This window comes from Chroicocephalus ridibundus, chromosome 7 (genome assembly GCF_963924245.1).
Source record: "Chroicocephalus ridibundus chromosome 7, bChrRid1.1, whole genome shotgun sequence".
Classification (NCBI taxonomy): Eukaryota; Metazoa; Chordata; class Aves; order Charadriiformes; family Laridae; genus Chroicocephalus; species Chroicocephalus ridibundus.
This window is the reverse complement of record NC_086290.1, coordinates 11,732,317-11,751,592: the sequence shown is the minus strand read 5'-3', so window position 1 is coordinate 11,751,592 and position 19,276 is coordinate 11,732,317. Positions and strand designations below refer to the sequence as shown.

Below are 19,276 nucleotides of genomic sequence, written 5' to 3'. Positions count from 1 at the left end.
CTGCTCATTTGTCTGCCCCACACAAGCCAAGTGGCTCCTTGCACAACAGCTCTCACCCTCCCTGGTCCTACACCCTGGTACCAGAGCCCTTCTCAGGCCAAGCTGTCCAGAGCTGTGAAGTGTCCTGCAGCCCCTGCCCAGCATTGCAGGGGCCCACGCTTGCTGCTTACTCCCCGGCGCTGCACAAAGAAAGGACGGAGCTCTGGGGCCGTTTGCAGGTGCAGCACCCTGTGGTAGCATCACCATCCTGGGGACACTTGGGGTGTCTTCTCCCGTCAGTGTGACAGACTATCCATTAGCATCAGTAGCAGCCAGGATCAACTCACTGCAAGTGCCAGGCTCCTTGCTGAATGAAGTCCTACCTACTTACACAAATCCTGGTACTGATCTTGTTCCATTTATTCTCTTAGCCTCTGTGTATTGAGACAGAGATGTAGAAAGGGTGGGGATCCCAAGCTCATATTGTCAAGTTAATTTTTTTCCAGTTTGTAGTAGACCTAAAACAGATTTGATCTAAATTTTTGTGCCAGTGTTATTGTGAGGAGCTCAGAATGGATGGTGCTCATACAGTTGATCTGTTTTTTAAATGAAAATCCCCTTTAACTCTCAGAATATCAAATTTGCCACTCTACTTTTCTGTAAGGATCAGTTACATTTGGAACTGAAAACCTGAAAGTCTCGGAGGGTGCACACCATCAATATTTTATGGCCTGAAATGAAGGATTCTTCACCTTTTCCTTCTGGTTACTCTGATAATGCTTTCTCCCCACGTCAAAATACATTTTAATTGATTCCTCCATCATGCTTTTGGACTTACGTAAGATGCTTCCCATTGAGATCTGCTGTTTGTGTGAAATCGTATATCACTGTTTTTCAGTTTACACAAGGAGCTCTTAAGAGGAGGGTGCTTGCTGGAAAAGATTCCAGATTTCTGATTCCTGTTCCTCAAAATTCATTTATCTTCCAGGCTCAAATAACTAAGCTACACTTCAAAATAAATTGAATAGTAAAAATCCAATAATCCTAATTTACCAGTAACATCTATAAACATTTATCTTCTATCCAGTTGCAGTGGACTTTGACAGATCTGCATGTGTTCAGCCATAGCAAGCACAAAGCAATAGCTCTGCAGCTCTTTTATCCTCACCCTGAGAATTCCTCTGTGCTGCTGAGACAGGAGAGGTAATTGGATGTTCTTCTTTTCTGGCAGGTACTGGACTGGATTGAAAATCACGGGGAAGCCTTTCTGAGTAAACATACAGGAGTGGGGAAGTCTCTACACAGAGCACGCGCGCTGCAGAAAAGACACGATGATTTTGAAGAGGTAGCACAGGTAAGAGTCTGAATCAGAGATTACTGCTTTCTGGATTGATTTTTGTTACTTCTTTTGTGTATTGAGAAAAAAAAACTATTGCTGTTTTGAGTCGCACTGCTCTCTTGAAACATTTGGAGCTGACTAGGATCCTGCCTCCCGGGTTTGAAAGTTAGCATGCACTGCAGAGCACGATAGCAGCAGGACTTATCGTCAGAAAATCACCACAGTGGGTTGATGGGAGGTCTCAGCGTGTGTAAGAAAGTGCAAGCAGTTTATGGGACAGTAATGAAAAGTGTTGGGACATAGAGAAGGATGGTTATAGAAATAGAGAGTGAGACCAATAGAAAAATCAACTGTAACTCCTACAGTGACAACTAAGGACCTTGAGAATAAGGTGGAAAGCAGCAGCCTGTAAAGAAACAGGGGAAACACTAGAGCGTGTTTGTAGTAAGGGCGACTACCCTTCTACTCGTTCCAGAGTACAGTGTGTTACGTAGAAGGGTTTTTTCTTTGGTTTGGAATGAGAGGCAATCATTACAGGTAGACATTATTAGTAGTAGTAGTAGTAGTAGTATTTATTTTCCTTGTAGCACAGTGTAAGCAAGGCTTGTACAGGAATTTTTGGTATGAAGCCAAAAGCTTCCACCTAAAAGCTTGTAACTTTTCTTCAAAGCATGGTCATAGTAGATGTTTAAACATGTATCCCATCTTTATTTATGGAATTTAAAAGAAAGAGGACCTTTGATAAGTTCTTCCAGGGACTGAATACCTTTTTTTAAAAAAAAAAAAAGTATCTTATGGCCAGAAATTATCCAGTCTCATGTTACAGTTTTTTGTTTTAGATTTGAAGCATCCTCTATCAGAAATTGATCTTCCGTAAAGGTACTTCTGCTTTGCGTATTTCAGATAAAATCTTGATTAATCTTTATAAAGCAGAATGTATCAAATGCTTTGTATTCCTGATGCACACAAGGCAGGTTATTGCTCAAATATTTTACTGTGGCATAAGAAAAAAATGGATTAGACTTTAGTTTTGTTTTTCTTCCCACGTGCTCACCTAGTTCAGTTTAAGATGCTTCTAGCAACAGGGATGTACCTCTTTCACCGTGCCCTCAGGGAAACTACTTCACTGCCTGATGGCAGCTACTGGCTAGATTTTTTTTTTTTGCTCTCCCTCATATTCAATTTATATTTCTCTCAATCTTACCCCCTTCCGCCTTGTTTATATCCCTTTAGTCTTATTTATCTCTCTTAAGGAGATAGATGCCAGGGAAGGAGATGAATTAACAGCCCTGAAATATCTGTAGAATGTTAGCATGTCTTAAATGCCTCTTAACCATGTTAAACATATTTAATGCTGCTAGCATGTTCTTATTAGCCAATCCCTTAAATATCTTTTGTTACCTATTTCTTTGGATCCATTCAGTTTGCCAACATCCTTCTTTTAATTAGATGTTCAGCTCTTGATGGAATATTCTATTGCTTGTCTTGCTAATGAACTTCAGTGTTACCTTTCAGCTGTGATGGGATGTCTTTGCGTACCACTGACAAATCACACAGTCTGAAAGCAGCAGTTCTAGATTGGTGAGTCTAAAATTTGATGGGATTTCCCCTGGATTTAAGCTTTCTGGTAATAGGCTTGAATTTCTAGAATTACTTTTTGTGATTTTAGTAAAATGGACCTTACGCTGGAGGTTGCAAACCACCGTCCTACAAGACCTCATCCAAAAGCACAAGTTAGTGTGCCTAATCAACATTAGGTGCCTTGGTGTTGTTGGATGCAATACTTGATGCAGTGAATGAAAATGAAGATCATGTAATATACAGGAGCTGGAACTAGGTGATTTAGTGTCCTTTATGGCACTAATATTTTCTAAATCTCCCTTCTCTGTGATAACTAGCTTCATAATTCCAGTTACATCTCACATTTCTGGATCACAGTTACCTTTTTTTCCCCCCTCTTTTTTCCCCTCTTCTTTGAGTAGTACCTCACTAGAGAGGTAGGAAACAAATTAATAACAGGTGAGAAAAGACAGAAAAATACATGGTCTTGACAATAGAGATGAGAGCGAGCTGAGTAACTGTCTGCACATGGAAACAGCAACTCACTTAAGGCTTGTTCCACCGAAGGATGTAATTTAGAGATACATCCCATCACCAGGGTTTAGGAAGCTTACAGATGTGCAGCTTGCATGGCTAGGTACTAGGGTAAATCAAAATAGAAATACTTAAGACTTTTCTAACCCCTCTGTTAGTCCTCCTTCTATGCTATTTCAGCATGTCTATCTGTGAATAACTTTAGACACTTTTCCATTCACTTCACAAGACCAAATTTAGAGCAAAGGGTGTATATATCTAGTTCACTGGATGACCACATCTGTTCAATGAAGATGGGTGTTTGGGAGGAGGATGGAGAGGAAAGAGAAAAGTACAGTTTGCTTGGGTATAGAATTTCTTAAGTTCCTCTGAATCTAATTCTTTTACATCTTATGTGATATCATCAATGAGCATCTCATTGCTGTGCCTGGACAACTGTGAACAGTCACGATCAGTTCTGCACTCTGGGTATGAAGTTTATGGTGCCTCCTAATTAGAAATAACTGACACAAGCCAAACCTGGTTAATTCCTCCCTGGCTTTGGTAGGAATAATTTCCTCTGGTGCATTCACACCAGAATACCATTGCTAATTTATGAGGCCTGTCTGCAGTGTGACACTGGAATGTGGTGTTGGCAAATGGACACGGGGACATGTGCTGAGGGGAAGTGAAAGGAATCTCAGGCTTTATCTGAGGTCAAGGACTTGAGAATATAATACTCTCTGCTTTAGAAAGAGTAATAGCCGAGGGTAAGAGGGGAGGCCATAAATTTATCACACCTGGAGTTCTCCTGCAGAAGCTTCTAGTGAGGTCGATTTTGTGGTTGGGGAATAAATCCCCTCCCCACTCTGATTATTAGCATTTTTTATTCTTCCTAATTCCCTTCTTGATGCTTAACTCTTTAGAGTTGGTTGGTAATTAATTAATTCTAACGTAAGTTTAATTATTTGTCATTTTCCTCAAGATAGCGAATAACTTTGCCATGGCTAGGGTGGATAACTGGCATTGTTTATTCCCAATATAGCCATATAATAAAACGCATGTTCTAAGATCGTGAAACAGACTGATGAGTTTGCCCATTCCCCTCATCAGGATGTCAATTACTGATGTTAAGAAGAATAAAAAGAGTTGTGGGTTTTTTTCTTAAAAAATAAGGTAAAAAGTGCAGTGCTGATCAGGCCTGGTGAGACTGACAGCATTAGCAATAGTATTTCTATTGGCAGTTCTCTGACAAAAAACCACTTAGCCTGACATACAGGATAAATTTATTCTCCAAAATCTACTTTCTTTTGGCTCTGATATATTTGTTCTTATCTCTTACTGTTTCAGGAAGGCATTTGCAAAGGTCAGACTAGAAGCAATTTTCATGAATTTTCTTGGTATTTACAATAGTGGGTGAAGCATTCATGTTTTTGAACGCTGTCTAACTGCATGTAAAGAAGAGCAGCGTATCTGGGACTGCTGTGCTGAGAAATGCTCTGATTGACTGACCTGCCAAGGCACTAGATTGAGAGGTGGAACGTGCTCCCTCTGTGTCTGATTAGAAACTCCACAGATTCATAAATCTAGATGTAATGATCCAATCAGGCATGGTCCAAATAGATCACATTCCTGAATACAGCTGGGCTTGGAAAATGTCAGTGATTTTAGAGTGCTGCATTGTGGGCAATAGGAAATATAATCTGGGGTCCCTTTCTCTCATAACTGCTGTTTAGACAATGCTCTGGCAATTTTTCTGGCTGTATTTATTCTACATGGAACACACAGATGGCAAATGTTTGAATGTGAATTAAAAAACCTGACCTCCTGAGAGGGAGATTGTTGTTTTGTATATACCTGCGATGGATTCTCAGCCGCTGCTGATACTGTTCACAGGCTGCCACCCTGAAAATGCCAACTTTAGGCACAGTGCCTACCACACAGTGAAATTTAGTAGTCAGGCATTATTGATGAGGTAGGTACCACAATATCATCAAAGAAATACCACTCAGTGGATGTAGTTGCAATGTTCCTGCAATGACAGCCTCTTTCCTTGTCTGGAATTGCTTTGTGTGAATAAATAACCATAGTTCAGCCAGTTATGATTGTAAAACCAAAGATAATTTCATTTTTAGACTTTCTGATTTTCCTTATTCAGGACTTTCATCCTGAAAACCACTGTGCCTTCCAGTTGGAAAATTCTGTTAACTGGCTTGTGTTCCCAAAATCTCCCAACACTTCAGCACTATCGAGTTGAGCTGCACATTCGGAAACCCTTCTCCCGTTATTTGTATATGAAGACAAAGGCCAGAGATCATTCTCCTTTCTGCGATTGCCAGCAATTGGAGGTTAAAGTGGCCTTTTCAACCTCCTCCTCTGGTCACAAAGAGCATCGCTGCATTTGTGCCGGTGCAGAATTAGGAAAGATACTGGGGAAACTGCTCTGTTAACTCCCTCGCACTCTGCTGCCCCAGGACTAAGTGCTTTTGTGCTTTGAATGATCCCAAACAAGCATTTCTGTGGTGTTTCTGCATTTCTGAGCTTTTCCATCAGATGTGCTGTGAAGATTTCCTAGCGAGCGGGTTTAGCCGCAATTTTGGCATGCGAACGCCCTCCAGTATGTATTTCAACCTGCAGATGGCACTCGCAATGCACTCTAAAAGCCTTGAGCTCCGCTAATGGTAAACAGAGCTGATGTTTCTAATCCAAACTAACCAAACATTGTCTCGAAGTGAAATGAAGCAGAAGTGGAAGCTGGCTCACACGCTGTCCCCTTGGTGTTCTCCCACCCCTGCCAAAACCTGAGTTGTTCAAGGTCACCCAGAAAAACAACCTTCCTAGTTTTTCTTTTAAATGAAAAGCTGGGAGGTCCATGCTTTAATGCAAGGTGGTGCTTATCATCTGTGTTTATGGGATAAGCTGCTCTCATCTATGGAGCTGTTTTCGAGGCTCTTGGGCCACGTTATGCTCACAGCTATGGCTGGCTTTTGTGTTCAGTACCTGCGTGCACGTTGCAGGCAGTGGTTGGTTTGTTTTTCACGGAAATCCAAAGGCATGATGTTTACAAGGTAAAATATCACAACTCCAGCCTGCAACAAAGCACATGTTCTGAACAGCCTTAATTCAAAAATGCATGGAGTTGTCCCTCATCAAACACAGTAAGAAGGTTGACTGGAGGCGGGGCTGTGGCCATCAAAGTTCATGGGCCGTGTCTGTATCTATCTGCAGCGCGGCGGCTCTTGGTTCAGGCCTTTTGACTAAAACAGTTTTGATTTGGGTGCGTGGCTGGGTCCTGTATTCCTGACTCTCAAAGTTTTACGGGCTGTGTTTTGCCAAGGTACACACGCAGTGCAGTGGCCTATTCTTGAATTATTACAAAGAAGGAGAGCCAGACAAAATGTGAGCAAAAATGGCAAAAACGCTGAGCTTGCAATGTGCCATTTGGGAAGCTATTCAGTTTTCCTGTTCTTAGGTATCTATTCTTGCTTTCCTCTAAGAGAACTTTTGGAAGTTGGTGGTTAAACACCTGAAGCGTCAAAGTTAACCGTATGTGTACGGATATAGTTCCTTTAAGATTCAGCTCTTCCTTTTATTCTTCTCAGGGAAGTAAATGTATTTCCTGCAAGGGAAGGCTTTCAAAGGACACCTTGAAAGCCAAGGGCCTGTATCCTCTATGAGAAATCAAAGATCACGTAATATTCTTCATCTGAGAAGCAATTTGTGCACCAGTGTTCCTGTCTAGAGTATTCCCTTCCCCCATTGTACTGTTGGTAAGACACAGTCAGTTCATAGCTGTCAAAAAGCCCTTGGAGATAAAAAGAACTTTAAGTGTAAAAATGTTGAAAAATGTGATTAAATTGTTTGTCATGTGAAATATCCAGTGGATTTGGTAAGAAATCCTGCAGGTAAAAATGGTATTCCGTGATCTCTCAGTCCCACATTGTTTTACTTGAACGGCTTTAAAATTAAGTGAGGTAATGGAACAGTCAGGCCAAAGCTGAATTGCAAACAGCTACTTGTTTGGCCTTCAGGATAAAAACCTAGTGCTTTCCCATACAAATTCCAGCTCTGTTGGATGTCATTGTTCTAAAGTTTGGCATGAAGTTCAGTACTGATGTAAACCAGCTAGGCATAAATTAGGAGCCCAGGTTGATAACGAGCACTTAGGGAGCATTGTCCCAGGGTGATTTTTTTTTTAAATTATTATTATTACTTTTTAACAAATTTGTGACCTACCTGGTTGTTGAAAGGAATAGCTCACTGAGCATACTGGATTTTTCCCTTTGGGTTGGGTGACTAAAGTCCTATGGAGGATGAAATACTAGGCCAAAACAGGGAGAAAGCAGACAATTAAACCTGGTAAGAACTATGCTCGAAGTTAGCAATAATAACTGTCATTTCAGTAATGCCAAATCTTTTTAAAAATAACAAAAACACGATACTGGCAACAAAAAAATCACCCCTATTCTTATTTTCATCATCCTTTGCATGGTCATTAGCAAGTTCTGAAGCTATAATCTGCAGTTTCCTATTCGCTTCAATTATGTAAATGTATTCACTTCCACACAAGGAGGAAAAAATGCCTCCTGGCAGCAGAGTACACAGGCCTTTGCACTGTGGTGCAGGAGCTCTGGGCTCCAGAAGTCTTGGTTTCTTCTCCTGGCTGGCAGCAGGCTGCATCTGGCACTCACAGGCGACAGAGAAAAATGAAACTCCTTACATAGGGGTTGTCTGTGAAGGTTATCTTGGGACTTCTGGATATATAAACTTCTAACAGCATAGCTGAAGAGCTAGATAGTTTATCATGGAAGCAATAGTATAACTTTTTGCATGAAGTCTAGCAGTTTCTGGGTGACTCAGGACAAATCTGCATTGAAAGCGTAGAGATACTGAAACTGTTCTGCACAGCCCGAGCCAGGAAGCAGAAGGGCTGAGCAGTATAGCGGTGTTAGATGTAATGCTATGGGGACTCGACCGCCAGAGTGAAGTCAGAAGCAGGTCATGTAAGACATGTTTTCCCTGAGGAAGTGTGAGTACGCTGTGGATATCTGTACCGTACTCCATTGCATGATCTAGACATGCCCACAAGAGACTTCATTAGCAGGGGCTGCTGAAAGAGTGTCTTGGCTGATCTTCTGAAAGTTTGGAAGCAATGTAATTGAATTGGTGGCTTTTGGTACTCCACAATCGTGGAGAACCTGGTTTTAGAGAGGCCAGAAATCTTTGGGGCAGTGACTTGAAGAGCTGTGCCTGTTATGCCATGTCTCTGGGTTTGTATTTCAGTGTATTTCTCCTCAAGCTAGAGATGGTTGTCTTTCCTATTTCTTCTCTTCCAAAATCATGTGACAGCTGGATCTTTTCATTAAACTGCGTGCAGCATGATTCACAATCTAAATACTCCCTATAAAATCTCAAGGCTTGGCAACACAATATATTTTTGACAATTGCCAGGAGCTAGCTTCCTATTACTGTTTTATTTGGGTAGGTTTATTTTTGTGTCTTTAAAACATGTTCCTTTAATTTGCCTATAAATGTGAAATTCTGTTCCTAAGGCAGACTGGGAGAACAATGAGGCTATTTAAGAAATACGTATTTTTAATTCTAGAGGTTCTGGAAAATGGAATTTCTATTGTGTGGGGAATTCTGAGTTTTTGAATTTGTTTCATTTTGCATCAGAAAAGGAAGCCAAAATTTCCTAACAATGAAAAAACCTGTAATTTGCTTTTTCAAGGCCACAAATTTCTTAGAGAGAACATTGGAAAATTATACTCTGTTGCATTATACAAGATACATACTAAAAATATATTCAATATGGTACTGATGTCTCAACTGAATAAAGATACAGCTGAAACAAACGATGTTTACCATTGACAATTTCTGTAAAATAAAATACTTAGACAAACCGCTGCTGTTTTGACTGACCTGTGTATGTTGGTGAAAACCATTGTCATCTAAAGGCTTTTGATCGCCTCTCATCATTTTTCTTTGTGCTTTTCTTATTGGCATGTCAGTGGGTTATCAAAATGTACCTATTGATTCAGCAAGATTAATGGCAGCAAGGTCCAAATCTCATTTGTAATGATGGTGGACTAGCGCTTTTCAGTTCAACTTCTTGTAGCTATTTAGAGCGGTGGGCCTTATGGGGGGGAAAAGTGACACACTGCATCTGATCGGTGTTTTTACTTTCTGATTTTGTCATGGGGCAGGCAGTCGAAGGGGCTGCCCGTGGCTGTGCTGCTTCCTCCGGGCCAGCCACTGGTGTCTTTAGGAGAACGGCACAACGTTACCCACAGCAACCGTATTATGACATTGCTACAAATCACAAATACGCTGCTTTGCAGACACTTGGTAAAGGAAATTTCATGAAGATTAAGCCAATATTAAAGAGATTTGTATTCAGTAACAGAACAAAATAATTTTCAAAGACAGGTTTTAGGTATTCATTATCATTGTGCAAATGTTCTGGGAATAGACTGACTGGGTCCAATTGATCACTTTGCTGCGCAAGAGTTAGAGCAAAATCACACTTCCAGATTCAGAGACATTGCTTATCATTAACTTGTTCTAAAGAGTAAAGGATCCAGTTCAATGTCTGTATCTACATGGCAGAGAGGCTGCTTGGCAGCGTGGTTGTCCCTCTCTTCTTTTTCTATCACAGGTCCCTAATTGTCTAGATGAAGGATGTCCTTTTATTCTCACATCAGGCATTTGTATTGTCTAAAAACTACAGTTGCATTGTGAGACTATTGCAAATGTTTTATACTGATTATGTATAAATAGAAAGTATTCAACCAACATTTTATTGCATATAAACATATTTTTAAAATTTATTTCCCTGGGACAGAGTTCAGATCTCAGTTTCCCTTGTATAGAAACAGGACAACATCAGTGGATTTATAGAGGTCTTTTGGAATTACATGTGTGTGAACAGGGACAAAAATCTTAATGCGTGTATAAATAATTCACTTGTTGGTTCAGTGCGTGTAGTCCAGCCATTAATATTGCCCTCCGTGACTGTGGTCTGTGAGGTCTGGTTTTGCATAACCAAGCCCCCAGAAAGCACTGGTTTGTGTCACTATGGAAATGGCATATGGATTGAGGAATTTCAGCATCTTTGTTTAGTGTCTGGTTTAGAGCACTGTTACATGCAAAAGCGCAGGTTCCTCTCCCTGTACTGCCTTTGCTGAGCTAGGGAGAGAAATTCTAAAATGAGAAAAGCAAACAGAATCAGCCTTCTCATGTCACTGTGCTTAAAATGAAGCTTGTTTGGGGAGAAAGAAATTTCAGAATTTGCAAGAAGTCAGGGACTGAGACAGGAGGTGTTTCTGAACTGTCAGTGAGTATGTGCACGTGTTTGTCTAGCATGGTTGCCTATATTAGTATGCAGCTCACACAATAGAAACCAATACGTGTTCCAAAAGAATGACACCATGACCTATTAACATGCAACCTTCATTATTATTAGTGGTTTGTTCAATGCATAAGGGTTGTTTTTTCTGCACAGTGTAGGTAACTCCTCCTGACATTAGTGAGATCCACAGCTATGCAGCAAACGGAGAACAGAGCCTGCTTTTGCCTCCCCCGGAGTAATATTAGGGCTCTCTGCAAAAGTGCACAGCGTAAAAGGGCGTTTGTGACTCATTAATATCAGGGAATGGAAAGTGCAGCTGTCACGTTAAATGTGTCAACTTGAGAGCTGGAGCAAATGCATTGCGTGTTGGGTGAAATGAAGGGTGTTTCTGCACGGAGAGGGGAGATGGCTGAGAGTGCTAGTTTTTGGTGACTGGTTCCTCGTCGTTTTATCTGTGGCCAGGATTTATACTGACAACCAGAACGTGGATTTGTCAATGCCTGCACATCAAAGCTGAGCGCAGGAAGGACCTGAAATGTGCAGTGCTCCATAGTTTTACTTTGAAATAGATGATATTAAGGGGGAAAGAGAGGTCTAGTGCAATTTCACTGTTAGTTTCTGTTGTCTTCTGGGATTTGTTTTAGACTCAAAATGGACCTAGTTGAATCCTTTTTAAAATCAAGGATAGGTGTTTTTTCTGACCGCAGAAGTGGCTCAAATAAATACTGCCCATCTAGGAATGCTTTGCACTGTTCCTCCTTTGTAAAAAGTAACCATTGCTGACCTGTTTCACAGGGTGGCAAGCTTTCCTTCCCAGTACCAGGCCCTTTCCCAAAGGATTCGTAGTTTTATCTGTGCCAAATCACAGTTCCTCAGTACACACTGTGTGATCCGCTCCACTCCTCTGTCATCCATTGGAAACTAAACAGGAGAGAAGCAGCCTTGCAGCACAGCCAGGGCTGTGCAGCCACGCTGAAATATCAGTCAACTCACCAGCGTGTGTGCTCCCCCTTGGGATTGGTAATTGGGTCACTAGGTCATTTAACCATTGTAAATTTAGTTTTCTTGTAGTCATTTGTATATGTGGGACAGAAAAAAAAGATACTTCAGAGCACAGAGCAGAATCCGATTTGTATGCTAGGATAGGGACACAAAATAGGGAGATTATTTGGGGATGAGAATAGTGAGTGGAGTGTGAATTGCTGCTTGGACCTGCTGGGCATGCCTCCAGGGGTGGGGGACGTGCCCAGATCCTGCTGTTTGAGCTTTGGCACAAAACTGGGGCTCCAGGATAGCAGGCAGAGAGAGATCAAACGACAACTCAAAGAGAATTTCTCTGATCTTTGTTTTTTGTCTCATATTATGTCCAGTCTTGTCCTTTGGGGCCCTGATTTGGGATTTTTGGGGGAAGGGGGATTGGATAGAGAGAGGGAAGGATTTGGCAACATTTAATAAAGAATACACTAGAAATCTCTCAGGATTTTTTATAGTAAAAAATTTGGCAGAAGTTGACTATAGAGGCAGTATCTCATATGCCTGCAATATTCTTGGAGATCTACCACATACCAAAAATCAATACATTTTATAGCATGAAGGTTTCTGGTGGGAATACTGTTCTGTACCAGATCTCTCATTGTAAGTCATTATTAAGATACATTTGTCTCAGATCATGTGTGGCCGCCTAATAAGAGCCAGAAATAAAAAGTTATCTTTCTAAATCTTTGTTGTGATTTTGGATAACCTGAATTGAATTTCACACAGTAGAGTACATTTTTAAAATGCGGCCCATATGAATGCTTTCTGACCAACATTGAAAAATTTTAGTTCCTGTCTGGAACTTTTCTAAAGTATATGAGTAAGTCTGGTGTAATCTAAATAAATGAAATGGTTTATTACTTCCAGAGTAGTGAAAACCCCTTTTATTATTTTTCTTCGTTATAAATATGCAGTCTCACTAGCTGTTACAGAAGATTTTAATCTTTTTAAGTTTTAGGGAAGACTAAGCCCTTAGCCCATTTTCCTTTGGTGGCATCTCTGAAGAACTAATTTGATGGGTAAGCTGTTCGGACAGTTCACATGTCAGGGAAATAACAGTGGTGAAAAATTGGTTTATAAATCTAATAAGATACAGAGAATGGTTTCTACTCATTTGAAACAAATTCCAATGTGTAAACCATGACGGAGAGCTGAATTAATGTTGACAGTGAAGAGATTCTGCATCCAAAGGGACCATCTTGCTGACCTGCTCCTAAGGACGCCGATCTGGAACAAGGAGATGAAGTAAAAAGTTACTTCAGTTGAAGCTGGGGACGCTGCTTTACTCTTGTAGATAGCAGAGGGGCATTACCCATCAAATTATCTGAGGTCCAGAGAGTAGGGGGATAGGGAGGGAGGTTATATGACCGGTGGGCAGGTGGTCTGTTACCATTCCTGATCACAGGGTATGTTGAGAGACCTCCTTCTTCCAAATGGAAGTATCCAAATTGTCAACAAAACAGAGGTGTCGGTGTTTTATTCTCATCATGTGGTGCGTCTCCAGCAGGGAGTGTACTAAAACGTGAGGTTTACTCGGGATGGAAAGGCCAATTTTTAAGTGAATCTTTGCTACAAGTTAAAGTTACCTGGGCAAATTGAAGGGATTCAGGAGAACGCCAAGGACTCCCCGACTCCCTCTGAGTCTAGAGGGAATATAGACAGTGCTAGCGCATGGCACCAGCTCAGCTGCGCCACAAGACATGATGCCCATTTCCTGCACCACTCCCCCCTGGGTCGGTGCACGGGAGCTGAAGCAATGCGATGTGTCGGGGTGGTAATCTGTGTTTCAGAGGAGCAGCAGCAAAAAATTCATTAAATCTCTATATCCTTCCTGAGGTTGCAGCAGTGCGCTGACCCTGCTAAAAGGCTGTGGTATATTTTCCTCCGTATTTTTTCTGTCAAACATCAGTTGCTTGTCAGAGGGGGCCTTTAATTTATGGCAAAATAGAGTTCACTGCAAATCTTGAGGTCCTATGATGCATTCCTGGTAAACTTACCTTTTTGCAGCAGCCTGTGTTGCATATAGTATATTTTTTTTTGTCACATATTACCTGACAGAAAGAAAGTATGATTGTTATGTGATGTATGTGCAATATTGTGTTGTGCTCCAGACTGCCTAGTCTGTATATTTGGCTGTGCAGGAATTCTTAGGCTTTGGAGAATTTGGGACAAAGTTTTGCTGAATTTTCTTCTGTTAAACATTATCTCATTCTACAAACAGTCCCATGTAGCTCAGAATCTGCTTCAGGAAAGATGTTATAACCTGTCTCTATGTTAACGGAAATAAAGGCACAGCTGAGTCGGGGTAGTGGCTGTGGGGGAAACAGGAAGAGGAAAAGCCTTGCTGTCTTATTTAAAGCAGGTTTCATATAAACCTAGACACTAGAAATAAAGCCAGGCAGTTTACAGAATTCACATCCTTGTAGGTTTATTTCTCCCTCTGTTTTCAAAACAGCAGTGCTGCCACTTGTAGCTGGTACCGACTTTTTCCCAGTGCTGCTGACAGTCCAAAGCCTTTTAATACTGTCGTTGCTGTCTTTGAAGTCTCCAAACTGTGAGAGTGATATTAAACACAGAATGCCTGAAGTTATTTCAATTCAGGGGACCGGTAGGACTTGATAAAGCTGTCATGATTGTACTCATGTCTGCAGGGCTCAGAGATGCGAGCTGACCCTTTGGGACAGAAAACAATACTGTGCCCTCCTAGATTGCTGCTCACCTCTGAGCTGCCACACATTTCTTTGTTTCTCCACTCGCCTTCCCTTTTCCCCCTATCATAGGGAAGTTGTGGGGCTTTGCTGTGAACTGTCTGGGCTTGTTGATGATATTTATCATTTGAGAAGCTTTCAAAACACTGCATTTCACTCCTGACAGTTTGCTGCCTTGTGCTCCCTTGTCATCTCTGAAAAAAAAAAAAAAAAAATCCCGTCCTTACCTTTGCTGAGTTTCAAAGGCTCAGTTACGTTATGGTCTTTGAGCAGCCCTCATTCATACACTCTGCTAATCACCCAATTATCAAGTCACCGTGCAGTGATAATAGGTTTTACTGGTACACTCACTGTGCTGCATAACACTAACCAGTATCAGATGGTATTTTTTGGCCTTAAAACCAGTTCTGTTTCATGTCTGATACCAGAACTACTGTATAATGGTATCTCAGCCAATTATGTTGTCTTCATTGTTCCGCTGTCCTTGCTGTTGCGTACTTCCACGGTGCCTGTTACTGTGCAAGGATTTTCTCAAAGAGAAGGGATCAAGCTCGTTTTATGGAATTACCAAGAATCAAATGCCAGGATAAAACTTGGCCAATAATAATCAATTTCAGGTATCTCCCCTAATTCTTGTACATCCTTGTAGAGTCTATAAAATATTGAAATTATTTAACAGCAACAGGAGTATTTCATCTCATTTTAATATCTCCCAGAAGAGCAGTAGGGTGACAGGGAAAAAAAATATTGCAAAGAGTATTAATTGACCTTTGTCTGCATAAGCCTATCATCATATTTCCTAATCCTTTCCCTATAAGGAGAAATGAGCCTCCATATTAAGTAGATACTCTTTTTATTTAGGGTGCCTTAAGGTGCCAAAGTCAGGTATAATTGTTGGCTCTGGAGGGCTGTGAGACCACCTCAGTTAAAACTGTGAAGTTTTTTCAGTGCAGCCTCTGAAAATTGTTTCCTCTGATGGTTCTTTAGTTTTACAGAGTTGTTTATGTGTTAGACCCAGTGGCTGAGCCTTCCTGGGGCAGCACTGCTGTCTCAGCTGGCAACCTCTCTTGCCTCAGGAAAGATGCCAAAGATGGCTTTGTGGGATTAAAACTTCATTCTTGTGCCAAAGGGGTGTTCTTCCAGCTCCTCTGTGGAGTTATGTAGATCAAAACTTCTAAAATCACATGTGTAAAGGCACGTGTATTTCTGGTACTTTAAACTGCACCTTCTTCAAGGACGTGTATCAGACTCCAGGGTAATCCTGCAATGATATGCCCTCCTTATAACACAAAGTGTGCAGATTGCTTCCCCGGGAAGCAGGTGCTTGGTGGTTTATTTAATAAAGGAGATTGCACATATATACTCATTAAAATAGGGAGCAAAGAGGAAGTTTGCCAGGCTCCAGGTGAAGCTATTGGTGGGTGTAGTCGTTCTGCCTGCAAAAAGAATGAAATCCCTTGTCTTCCCCTTTACAACAAAAATAAAAATTAATCTTGCAACATTTAAAAAATATATATATAAGCAGAAGTTTGAAAAGTCTAGGTCTTTGCCAAAAACACTTTTGAGCATTCTGATTTAGAAGAGGAAAATAGCTGTGGAGGCATTCAGGGTAAAGTCCTGGCATAGACGGTATTTTTCAGTGGTGACAGGAAAATTGAGTGGTGGTGAAGCTGACCACACTGAGCTGAGAAGTTCACTTGTTCTTTGTGTGTACGTGGCATGTGCACGCATGTTCCAGACAAGCGGCTGAACATGAGCCAGCAGCGTGCCCAGGTGGCCAAGAGGGCCAATGGCATCCTGGCTTGTATTAGAAATAGTGTGACCAGCAGAAGTGGGGAGGTGATTGTGCCCCTGTACTCAGCACTGGTGAGGCCACCCCTTGAGTATTGTGTCCAGTTCTGGGCACCTCAATAGGAGAGAGATATCGAGGTGCTGGAGTGAGTGCAGAGGAGGGCAACGAAGCTGGTGAAGGGCCTGGAGAATAAATCTTATGAGGAGTGATTGAAGGAGCTGGGACTGTTTAGTCTGAGGCAGAGGAGGCTGAGGGGAGACCTCATCACTCTCTCCAACTACTTGAAAGGACACTGTAGAGAGGTTGGTGCTGGTCTCTTCTCACAGGCAATTAGCGATAGAACAAGAGGGAATGGGTTCAAGCTGCAGTAGGGTAGGTTTAGGCTGGACATTAGGAAAAAATTCTTCACAGAAAGAGTGGTCAGACCCTGGAATAGGCTGCCCAGGGAGGTGGTGGAGTCACCATCCCTGGATGTGTTTAAGACCCGTTCAGATGTGGTGTTAGGGGATGTGGTGTAGGGGAGAACTTTGTAGAGTGGAGCTGATGGTTGGACTAGATGATCCCAAGGGACTTTTCCAACCTAAATGATTCTATGATTCTATCTATGTGTCTTTGCATACTTATTAATACCAGATATGATGTGTGATATTAGATGGCATTTAAAACATTATTTCACTCTATGTTTCACTGGCTTTTCATTGAATAATGGCTGTGATCGCACTGGAGTTAATTAGCATGATTGGGGTAATAAAAGTATTCTCTACTTGATGTATGACTGCTCTCCTGATTGAGGTGAACAGTTGATGTGATAAAATATACCATAGGTAAAAAATTTTTTACTCTAAACACTCAATATGAAATAGCACAAAGAATTCTTTTAGCTAATGTATTTCCAGCTGTTAATTCTAATCTTGCTTATTTATTAGTTTGAAGGTCTAAGGTAGCTTTTAAACAATTTATCTGGGGTTTCAGTGTCTGATGTAATGTGTAAGTGTCATTCTTTTAAATTTGAATAATAAATTAATCTCAGTTTGTATGTGAAACCTGGGGAAAAATCATAAATAAAAGATAATGATACGTGGAAAAATATCTGGTTCTTGGCGATGGTTAGCGAGGATGCTGTGTGTTATCCACCTCGTCGTTCCTGGGAACTGTTTATTTCTCATTCATGCTGAAAAATACCTTATGCTTCGATAATCTACTGAAATAATGGAATTACTGGAGGTGTAAAGTAGTAATTAGTACCAGCATGGTATTATATCTGGCCTCTTAGCCATCTGAAATGGGAGCAAACTTCACATTCCCCAAATCTGTGGATGTTCCTGAACTGGGCTAAGCTTCAAATGTCAGTGAGGGAAGAAGTAACAATGGATCAGCAAATACAGATGCTCAGACAGAAAATGTCTGAAAAATCATTTAGAACATTGTGAATGAGCCATAGTCCCACCATGAGAGATGAGAGGTGTAAGGACCTTTCAAACCCATGTACCAGCTGCAGAAATAACTTTTCCAGGAGCTGGGAGAGATGTTTTCTACGCAGTGCTGGTCTGCTGAAGCGTAGGTGACATTCCAGGCACTCTGGTTGCTAGACTGCCTTCGCAAATAGATGTAGTTCTGAGAAAAGTAGTAATTTCATTGAAATTGTCAAGGGGTTGATCCTTGAATGCACACTCACATATGTCTGCACTCACAAACTTACCTGAGACCCTCATTTGTTAAACTACTTAAACAGATGTGATTCACTCATTTAAAGGTAGGCATGTTCTTACGTGTCCATCAAAAGCTTAATATAACAGGCTGTAGTACTTGAAGAGCTCAAACTTCAAGGACAGCGCAAGGAGAAGTGGGGCAAAATTATGACAAGAAAAACTTAAGATGAATTGCCATATCTAAGGGGAGAACAGTCTGCAAAAGAAGCTGAAGGAAACTTTATTAACCCGGATGTTTTTAAAAAATGTCTGAAGAAGTTTCCATTCTCATGTACAGTAGGGAACAATCCTGTACTGATAGAGCAAGCGGCTGCATGACCTCAGAGAGATGTTCTGCCTTTAACTTCTGTAACTGCAATTCCTGGTAAGTCTGTTTTGAATCAGAGCAATAGAGCACAAGTAAGAATACAGGTCTTGATTTGATTATGTGAAATTCAAACTGAATAAAATCACATCTTGCATTAGATCATCATATGCACTTAGCCTTTGCCCTTCTTAAGGGAGGAGGAATTTTGACAAAGATGGATGCTTCCTTAAACTCCAGATTTATTTATCAAAGAAATGCTTCATTGTGGTCACCCATTTTAGCTTTAGAATATCAAATTACTAAAGATATAATTCTCCACAAAAGCCTGACTGTGAGATCACTTAACCTAAACAAAAATTGGAGCTAATTTTAATGAAGTGGCTTGAGCAAAGAATCTGATAGCAGTAACACCGCTTCATGATTAAGGATAACAATAGTTTATAGGGATTGAGAAGAAATGCAGAATCAGCTCCATAGTTATCATTTTGTGAATGTGAATCGTGCTGTAGTTTCTGCGGGGAGGAGTGCTACCCTCTGTCTATGTGCAGAACAGGGGTACGAGGCCTCCAGAGCTCTATTTTTAGCCTTTTGCCGTTTTTTGTCTCCTCCTGCGATCTTGAATAAATGGCTAGGAGGCTGACCCAGTTCTCACTGAAGTCAGTAAGATCCTTTTTACTGTTTTCAGTGAGAGATGGATGAGACTTTGAACTTTGTCTCTACATCCCATCTTCACAGCAGGAGTAGTAATACTGTGATTTCATCTTTGGTGTTGAAGAGTCGAGTCATGACTCTGAAGAACGTAAAGGAGATATCACATCAGAGAAAGCCTAATAAGTCTCCTAAGCTTCAGCCTGCAGGCGTAAGATGGGATTTGCATCACTAGTCTTTAGTCAAGAAGATCAGATCCAAGCTAGTCATCTAAGTTCTGTCTCTAGTCAGTACTTACTGGCCTCTAGAGATGCCATCTCTTCTGTGCCTTTTAC

The 19,276-nt window shown here is 41.1% G+C and overlaps 1 protein-coding gene across 8 annotated transcripts in view; it reads left to right on the top strand.

Moving 5' to 3' along the window:
- Positions 1–19,276, top strand: part of KALRN (kalirin RhoGEF kinase) — a 527,586-nt gene that overhangs the window by 281,293 nt on the left and 227,017 nt on the right. For all 8 annotated transcript variants that reach the window (XM_063341757.1, XM_063341758.1, XM_063341761.1 and 5 more), the window contains exon 11: positions 1,211–1,333. In XM_063341757.1, the coding sequence (XP_063197827.1) occupies positions 1,211–1,333 (123 nt within the window). The remainder of the gene's footprint in view (positions 1–1,210; positions 1,334–19,276) is intronic.